The sequence below is a fragment of the Nuphar pumila genome, chromosome 3 (genome assembly GCF_984573655.1).
Source record: "Nuphar pumila chromosome 3, dmNupPumi1.hap1.1, whole genome shotgun sequence".
In the NCBI taxonomy this organism is placed as follows: Eukaryota; Viridiplantae; Streptophyta; class Magnoliopsida; order Nymphaeales; family Nymphaeaceae; genus Nuphar; species Nuphar pumila.
In genome coordinates this window covers 16,327,294-16,337,288 of record NC_143251.1, presented here as the reverse complement: position 1 = coordinate 16,337,288, position 9,995 = coordinate 16,327,294, and the positions used below count along the sequence as shown (strand labels likewise).

Genomic DNA, 9,995 nt, shown 5'->3' with positions numbered 1-9,995 from the left:
AATTGTTAAAATGGGTTAGGATAGAAACGGTTCTGAACATTTTTTTATTTACTCAACCTGGATCCAACTAGACCCAACCACAGTAGTTCCTATTCCCATCGAAATTTGGATGTGTATTATCTGGATCTGGCATGGGGCTCATGCTAGATCCGACTTTGATCCACGTGTCCACGGATCTTTCAGTGCACGGTCGGATTCCGTTTGGAACCGGGTCAAGGCTTCGACCCATTTGCATGGCAACATGATTACAGTCCCTCAAGTATTCGGGAACTAAAATAAATCGGGCCCACCACCTCATTGGTGGTTCACATGCTCAGTCGAAAGGACTGTCACATTACCAAAAAAATTCAAATCAACACGGAAAGCCCTCACCTTTCGTGTATGCAAACTTATATATATAAAAACTTTGTGAAAGAGAAAGGGGCGACTCCCCAAGTCCCTGCCGCCTCACGCTCAAAAATAGCAAAACCAGCAATACAGATTCAAGCTCTTTTCTTCTCTCTGTCTCTGTCTCTCTCTCCCTCTCTCTGATTGCAAGAGTGATTGTTACCGTCTTCTAATCCCACAGAGAGAAGACAGAGGGAGAAAGATTGAAAGATTTGTGGTTGTTGCTAGTGGCAGTTTTTAAAATCATTATCTCGTCATCGATCGCTCTCTCTCCCACCCCCGAAAACCCCTTTTTCCTTCTTCTTCTTCTTCTTCTCTCTCTCTCTCTCTCTCTCTCTCTCTCTCTCTCTCTTCTTTGCCTTGATTTGCGAACCATTTGAAAGAAAAAAAGGGGTTTATTTTGTTACGTACTGCTAACCCTAGACTCTTCCTTCGTTCGGTGGTTGTTTTCTTGCGAAGGAATAGATCGATGGCGGAAGGAACGAAGGCCGGGGAGGAGCAGCCTGCCTCTTCTTCCCCTTATTCGTTGGGGCACTCCGTCATACCTATTGTCAATAAGTTGCAGGACATCTTAGCTCAGCTTGGGAGCGCGTCCACCATCGACCTCCCGCAGGTCGCCGTCGTCGGCAGCCAGAGCAGCGGGAAGTCGAGCGTCCTCGAGGCGCTCGTCGGGAGGGATTTCCTCCCCAGGGGTTCCGACATCTGCACACGGCGCCCCCTCGTCCTGCAACTCGTTCACCTGCCTCGCCGCCCCGATGCCGAGGTTTCGGAGTGGGGGGAGTTCTTGCACCTTCCTGGGAAGCGGTTCTCTGATTTCTCGGCGATTCGCCGCGAAATTCAGGTCAGTATCTCGACCCCTAACAGCTATAATCCATGATTAGTCGTGTTCCGAATTCGGTCCTGTCTTTTCTTTCAGTTCCTATTTTATCATATCCTTGCTGTAACAGTCATAGCAAGATACCCCATTCATCACGGATCATCTTATGTTTGTCCCTAATGATTTCATCAATTGATACAAAGTTCTTGGTTTCTTTACTTTCGTTAATGGAAAACCAGATTGATTCGAAACGCATTGCTGTGGCAGTCATCGCAAGATATGCGATTCATCGTTGATAATCTTATGTTTATTCCTAACGATTCATCGATTAATATATAAGTTTTTTTTTACTTAAATAATGGGAAATAGAATTGATTTTTGTTGAAGCGCATTGCTTAGCCGTCTTCGAATTGATTCTCTTGGATATCCTAATCTCACTATTTTCGGCTAGAAAACAATGCTAATTGTGCATGCTAATCGTCGCTGTAGGCTGAGACTGAGAAGGAGGCGGGGTCTAATAAGGGCGTCTCCGACAGACAGATTCGTCTCAAAGTTTTCTCTCCTAATGTCTTGAACATTACACTGGTAGATCTGCCTGGAATAACGAAAGTTCCAGTGGGTGACCAGCCAAATGATATTGAGGCGAGGATCAGGACTATGATACTTTCGTATATTAAGCACGAGACCTGCATAATATTAGCGGTCACCCCTGCTAATTCGGACTTGGCTAACTCGGATGCGCTTCAGATGGCAAGAATTGCAGATCCTGATGGTACTATACGTTACTCTCATTTCACCCGCTTCCTGTGTTGATTCATTGTGGTTCATTATTTTTCAAGTCATAAGGCTTGCTGTCATCTCTAAAACAAAGTTATTTATGTATGTAGGGTCTCGGACAATTGGTGTTATCACAAAGGTTTTGACATCTCCACTATTTCTAGAACTTTTCTTCCTTTTTGGTCAATGTTTCTATACGTCTATATCCTGTAACATTGACATGGTATTGTGTTTTGGTTTTAGCTGGACATCATGGACAGGGGTACGGATGCGTGCAACTTTTTGCTTGGAAATGTGGTTCCCCTTCGCCTTGGTTACATTGGTGTTGTTAATCGAAGTCAGGAGGTAACTTGGTCAGAGGATTCCTCTGCTTCAGAGTATTTAAGTTTTTTATATGTGCTCTTACTAGTTATGTGCATGTGTAAGCTTTAAGCTCAAACATGGGTTTCCTTTGAATCTGTACTCTTTTCTAATGTAATTGTTCATCACTCATGAACCCTCTTCTTCTTGAAGATTGCAAGCTCTTAGAACCAAAAGACCAGTGAAAATTGATAGAGAATAGGTTGTGGGAAGAAGAGCAGGAAGGGGAAGGAAAGAGGGTTCTAGAGAATGAATGAGAGGGTTTAATGGGTCTATGGCCCCTCTTGCCTTTTGTTCTGAAGTATGAGTACTGCATAATTTTGATGTAAATGCCTTTACAACTATTCACATGACATCGTATGTGTTAGGATTGGAGAAAGCGGAGGTCAAACCTGGTCAACCAAAATATGAACAAAAATGACCTCACGACACTCGCCCTCAAGCTGAGATGAAAAAATCAACTATTCCCATCTTATAATTTTATAATGTCCGCTTCTACCTACCTCTTTGGTAAACACATTAGCCAATTGGTTTTGAGTTTGCATAGAGTACCTCAAATCTTTTTTTCTCAATCTTTTCTCGGATGAAATGACAATCAATCTCAATGTCTTTAGTGCATTTGTGGAGAATGCGATTATGGCTGATTTATTATCACTATTAAGTGTCATGGGAAAAGACCTACATACCCAATTCATTTAGAATTGACACGAGCCATAATCCTTCACATGCTCCAAGTGCCATAACCCTATTACCCCACTTGCAACTCAATCCATACACAACATTTGCCTTTTGCTTTTCTATGGTACAGGATTGCGACCTACAAAGGCACACAACCCAAATGCAGATCTTCTGTCATCTAAGCAGTTGGTTTAATCGACGTTTGTATAGATAATGTTTGTCAATGACGATGATTTGCACATGAAATACCTTTCCTGGATTCTTCTTCAAGTGTTGTGATACCTTGATACGGCTTGCATGTGATGATGAGTTGGTTCGTACATGTATTGACTTAGCGGATTCAACAGGAGATCCAAACACTAGAATATCTGTTTCAGGATATTGCATATTTTTGGGCAGAAATATGATCTCATGGAGAAGTAGAAAAAAAAAAACTGTAGCTAGTGTAGAGAAGCTGAATATAGAGTTCTTATTGGAAATATTTTTGAAATGATATGGTTACGTGGTTTAATAAACATTGTCATATGAATGGAACATTGTGGACTTTCTATTGGTGAAATCTTGTTGTATGATGTGGATCCTCGAAAGAGAAGTTTGAGCTTGTGTCAATGTGTGTGGTTAAGATGACTCTACGTGTGCAAAATTTCATTGTGCATCCACTTTCTCCTTCAGGAGCATACATTTCTTACCTAATTTGTGGAGTCTACATATCCCATATAAAGAAGATAATGGAGGTTCCGACCCAGACTTCTATGCCACGATGCTTAGCATTTGGGACTTGACACTGGTTTATTATCTGATGGCTATAACAGTCTCTTATTCGGGGCTAGTTGGGGTGTTATGTACCTTAATAACTGCACCTTTTCCCTGGAGAAATGAAAAAGCGAAATTGCTGGTTCACTTGGAACTTGCATGTGAAATCGTGATTTGTCTGTTTTTGCTATAAGTGGATTTCAATGGGAAATGCTACCTATTCTCATACTTGATGTCTACTTCCTTATCCAATGGATCTTTCCTTTGTCTTGCTCTTTTGGATTGTCAATCATGCTCATCAAAGGTGTCTTCATTTGCCATGGATTTGTCTGATATCAAATTGATGTCACTGAGGCATTTTGACATAGCATAAAGAGAAATACACTGTATAGGGATCTCTCAGGTGATTGTTTTATAGCAGCTAGAAAATCTGTATGACACTAAGATGTCCAAATCATTTAACTATATATTCTAAGTTAGGACTGGATCCTCTGTTTTTTGGTAGTCCTTTACATTAGTGAAAAATAATATTTCGGCTTTGCATTTTAAGGACTAGATTATTGGTATATTGTTTCTGTAGTTTCTTTTGTGCATAACATGCAGTTCATGGGGTCTCATAATCACATCTATTTGGAATATTTCCCATTATATTATTTAATGTGTTGAGTTTGGCAAGTAGTTGATATTCGGCTGTTTGGTAGTAAAAAAAAAATACCCAGCATTCATTTCCTTACCTTTTCAACAACTATCTTACTGATGTTCTTTTTTGGGTTTTACCATGGTGTTGCATTTTTTTTTCACATTAAAATGAAAATTAAGAATGTGTCCTTTTTTTTTCAAAGTTTACAAAGAAATCTAATTGTAAGAAGTCTGCAAAGTTTATTGCAAAGCATGCACATATAGCTTTCATTGTTATTTTTTTTATTTGGATTTGAAAGCATCTGAGCAATTGCTCTATTCAAATAATTGACTTTTTGACTGAATAAAAGTCATGTGATATCATTGATAGGACATCACACAAAATAGGAGCGTTGCTGAAGCACTTGCCTTTGAGGAGAACTTCTTCCGTAGTCGTCCGGTATCAGTTTTGTTGCCATTGTGATTGTTGCAAGCAGTTTCATTATGGTGATGTACTTTTCAGTTTTATCTAATGTAGGTTACCAAATTTACCAATTATGACAGGTGTATCACAACTTATCTGATCGTTGTGGCGTTCCTCAATTGGCAAAGAGGTTGAATCAGGTATGAATACTTAATATTTCTGCATTCTGAAATTCCATTATGTATTTTAAACATGCATGTTGAGTCTCTGTTTTTTACTTTCACCATATGTGGTTTGTGATTCACTGAAGAAACTAACTTGATGATATTGTACCTCTCCCCATGCTTTGCTTTATTGTTTTCATACTGGCTGTTCACCCTGGCTATTATGTGCTTAACATTAGTTCCTTGCTTTTGATCATTAGGCCGTTCTTATTGTCAAGTTTGCTAATTGAGGAAAAGGGAAACTAATTTTCTGATGGGAAAAGATTCATCATATAAGTAAATGCTCTTCCTTTCAAATGTGCTTGTTATCATAGCCTAGTTCACATGAATACATAGAACACTATGTGTGGTTGTGATGTAAACACGTGAGTGTGGTGCAAATTCAGAATAGGGTACAGAGGTGAAGAGGACATTTTGACACCTTTGGGAGGTGACCTGATCCTTGCTGTTCAACAGGAATGTACCAAAGTGCTATTGGTTCAAAGCTGTACTTGCAGCTGCCTGCCTCATCAATTGGATGTCTTTGATAGGCTTGGAATGTTATCACCCAGTCAAATTGTAATATCTTGTAATTTTTTTCATGATTTTTGAAGTCGAAAAATGTAAATTTTAAATTATATATTTTTATTTAATTGATAAAATCATGTGAAAATAATTAAATAGGAGTGACATTAGCTGGGTCTGGGTGTGGCTCAGAGCCCATTGACATGAGCTAATTGACTTATGTATAACTTGAGAAATTTTGGGTTTTTAACCTTTAAATTTGTGCGAAATTCAGGTTAAATTTAGGCGAAATTCGAAAGCAAAATTCAGGTATGACCACCGTTAGATCTTCCTCGGAATGTAGATCTCGTAGGAGATTTGCTTTTTCGAATTCGGATTACGGTTGGCCCGAAAAATGCATTTTTAAAAAATGACTAACCTCTATTTTCAAACTTTTTCTTGGTTGGATCGAACTGGATTCGCTCCATTTGATCCAAGTTAGTATGGATCTGGACCCAATTCAGGATCCATATTGACTAGGATTTGGTTCAGGTTAGGATCCATATAGATTTGGATCTTGGATCCAAATCTAGATCCAAAATTCATCCATGGCAATTTTAAAATTACTTTGAATTTAAAGTTTTAAAAACAACTTTTAGATTAAAATAAAGATGAGGTAGAGTTCTACCTGAGGTAGAACTTTACCCCATGAGGACTTCCTGAAGGGGGGCATCCCCCTTTGGAATATTCTTTAAGGATATTAAATAAAATTAAATGAAAAATTATACATAATCTAGATGGATAAGAGTGTAGAGTTCTTCTACACATAGTAAAACTCTACTATCATAGAGGCATCTAGAGGGGACGTCACCCCTATCTAGAATAAATTAAAAATAATATAAAAGGGGTCTAGCTCCTCTCTTCCTCTAGATCTCGTGTTCTAGAGATAGAGAGAGAGAGATAGAGAGAGAGAGAAAGAGAGAAAAAAGAGAGGGTGAAACTCGTGTGAGAGGTTTAAAAAAAAGAATGAAGGAAAGAAAAGAAAGAAAAGAGAGAAGAAGAAGAGAAAAATACATCATCCATCAAAATTTTTCTCTAGTTTTCGATCTACGAATCAAGGTACGTGTTTCTCTCTTAATTCGCAAGGGAAAGAGAATCGTATAAATCGATTTAAGCATGAGTTTTGTGGGAAAAAAGGGAAATCTAATTTTAAAGCCATATATATATGCATTGTCGATTATATATATATATATATTATTATTTCCATGCATGACGATTTTCCTTGTTCATGCATTCGAATATATATATATATATATATATATATATATATATATATATATATATATATATATATGTTCAGATTGCTTATCATGCAAAGATATACATGCATTCAGGTTTATCGATTTCATTAAGCATGCATCTGAAAATATTTATGAAGTTCAGATTTGTTGATTTTCTTGGCCATGCATCTAAAAATATGCATGTAGTTTCAGATCTGTCGATTTTAATATTCATGCATCTAAATATACTTTTGTGATTCAGATTTGTCGAGTTTCATATTCGAGCATCTAAATATATTTTTGTGATTCAGATCCGTCGAGTTTCATACCCATGCATCTAAATATACTTTTTGTGATTCAGATTTGTCGAGTTTAGTATTCACGCATACTAAATAGATACATATGTATATATGCAGGCCAACTACTTCGATCTTTCTTGTTCATGCTGCTGAAAAATATATATGCTTCTCAGACTGTCGATTACATGATTTTTTGTATTGGAAATAAATATATTTGTGTATTCTAGCCTGCTGACTTTCTTTTTCAAGGGCTGAGTTTGATTCATGTATGCAGCCAATTGTTTACATGTTCTATCAGGTCTGGCCGACCCATGTACATGATTATAATTATATTCATGGATGAGTCCAACTGACTTGCATACATGTTTATTCAGCCTGGCTGACTCATGTATATGATTCTGATCATGTATATGGATCAACCCAGCATGGTGTTTACAGGTTTATTTAAGCCTGGCCGACCATGTACATGATTCTGTTCATGTACATGAATCAGCCCCGATGCAATTTATTTTCTAATTTCAGCAGTCATGTTTTTCTATTTGGCAATTGATATTATGAGTGACCGATCCATGTACATGGATCAGACCAGCTGTTGAGATGTATACTTATGTTTGGTCGATTCATGTCATGTACATGAATCTGATCCGTGTATTGCATATTTATTGATATGGTTGATACATGCACATGATTCTGATCATGTACATGAGCCGGACTAGCTGTGGATAGCTTTCTGATAGTCGATACATGTACATGATTCTGATCTTGTACATGAGTCAGACCAGTAGTGGTAAATTTATTGCATAGTCGATTTGAGTATATGAAATTGAGTATGTACATAAATCTGATCGGCATTTGAAAAATTTCTTCATAGCCGATTTACGTACATGAAGATGTTCATGTCCATGACTATGATTGGAATATGTATTTTCTAAGTTGATACATAAATCTGATCTTAAATTGATCAGTTTGCAATTATTCATATCATACACATGAATCTGAAAATAATTTGATGTTTGCATGACTGTGATCATATGCATGTTTGGTTGATTATATGCATGAGATTGATCATGAATGGTATGGTCAGAAAGCATTATATTCGCATGCCTATGTACTTGGCTTAACGTGCACTTTTTTGTGTGTGTTTTGAATGTGCATTGTGAACATGTTTGGAAACTGTGTGTTGCATGCTCATTGAAATTGTGCAATATGCATAAATCACTTTGAGATATGTTGGTGGTCAGATGTGAACCACTGCAGGCCGTTTAGGCCAGGAGCATGTGTTGCTCCATTGTTGTTGATTCTATTTATGCATTGCAAAATTTATTTATGAAAATTATTGGTTTTCCAAATTTAATTACATTGTTAAATTGTGAGGGCCAGAGCCAAAAATTGTTTTTTGCATAAGGATTTGCAAAATGGTTCTTGCGTAAATAACTTAAATTGATTTGAAATGGTAGAAGAGACCAAACAATGTAATTAATCTCTTCCTTGATGTCCCTTCCACAGTGTGAGAATCTTGGATGGCGGTCATGGGAGACCGTGAGAATACTAAAACTTCATGTGCGATTGTGCTTCAGAACTTGATGCGGTGATTCACTTCTCGGCCACCGTTTTAAGGAGCTTTCAACTACTTTGCCTGGGGGTGGTGGTGTTGAGTCAGCTGTAGTTATTGATATACTAAGAAAGTGACATCAATGGTTGATGATTTTTATTGATGTCCCGTCATTAGATGAAGATTCTTAATGTTTCGATGGAAAGTCATGATTCCTAATATCGGTTGAGGAACAAATGTGGAACCTAATAATTAAAATACAAATTATGTGTTAAACTATGACTGAGAATCTAACTTGAACTTTGAGAATTGTGCCCGTTTTGAGTATCCACAAGTTTAAAGAAAAGTGAAAATTAAACTTGTGTGCATTTTAATAAAGACATGCATGCAAAAGCAACTCTGATAAATAACTTAAGTTATTTATGCATGTGCATTAAATCATGTATATTTTACTGTTCAACATTAGTTCATGTATCTTTAATTATTTGACTTTGCATGATATTTGGTTGATTTCTTGAATTGTAAGATAGTTGTGGTAAGTTATTACTTGTGGTAATTTCTCTGAAATTTCTTCATGAATTTGTTTATGATATTTCCTTTACTGTTTAGATTTTTAGAGAAATTCGTACGAGGACTTCGGTTCTTGTTTTTTTAAAATTGTTTTACAGGCACAGATGCTCAGTGATATCTTGAACTGACTACCTGAAGGATACAAGCCTTGTGATGGTGTTTGAGTTTTGACAAGATGGCATGAATATGAGATAGACGATTTTTGTGTCTTAGACATTTGACATTTTGATTAAATTAATGAAATTGATTTTACTACCTCAGAGTTGATTCAATGCATGGAATGGTTTGTGGTTTGGTATATCAAATCTGTGATGCACCACGGATCTTTGGGAGTGTTTCCTCAAATGTTTTAAAAAAAATTTCCACTATTTTCGAGGGTCAGTTGAGGTCTTTACAGAGTTGGTATCAGAACCATGCATTGGAATCACTTGGGGATACTAATCTGTCTTTAGATAAGACAGAGTTGGTATCAAAGCTTGCATAAGAATTAACAGAATTGTCAGAACCATCACCATGAAAGTCACAAACTCGTACTCCAGAAACAATCTCTAGGTTACTGGTAAGAGCTATATTGTAAAATTTTGTTTCCTTACTGTCATGAAATTGTAAATTTCTATATTTTGATTATAGGGATAAACATATTTAAATTAATGTGTTGTGATTTAAATTCTATGCTTGTTGTTATAGATCAATCCTAAGGAAGTAGGCTTGATTAGGGTATGAATTTACTAATAAATTCTCTTGAGTTTGTGTTATAGATGTATGCTCGTACT

At 36.9% G+C, this 9,995-nt stretch overlaps 1 protein-coding gene across 1 annotated transcript in view; it reads left to right on the top strand.

Annotated features, from left to right (window-relative positions):
* Positions 1-381: 381 nt before the first annotated feature.
* LOC149842123 (dynamin-related protein 3A-like) overlaps positions 382-9,995 on the top strand; it is a 67,915-nt gene continuing 58,301 nt past the window's right edge. The window contains exons 1-6 of the mRNA XM_089998924.1: positions 382-1,228; positions 1,694-1,976; positions 2,092-2,120; positions 2,225-2,326; positions 4,782-4,850; positions 4,955-5,014. Of these exons, the coding sequence (XP_089855050.1) occupies positions 857-1,228; positions 1,694-1,976; positions 2,092-2,120; positions 2,225-2,326; positions 4,782-4,850; positions 4,955-5,014 (915 nt within the window). The 5' untranslated portion in view covers positions 382-856. The remainder of the gene's footprint in view (positions 1,229-1,693; positions 1,977-2,091; positions 2,121-2,224; positions 2,327-4,781; positions 4,851-4,954; positions 5,015-9,995) is intronic.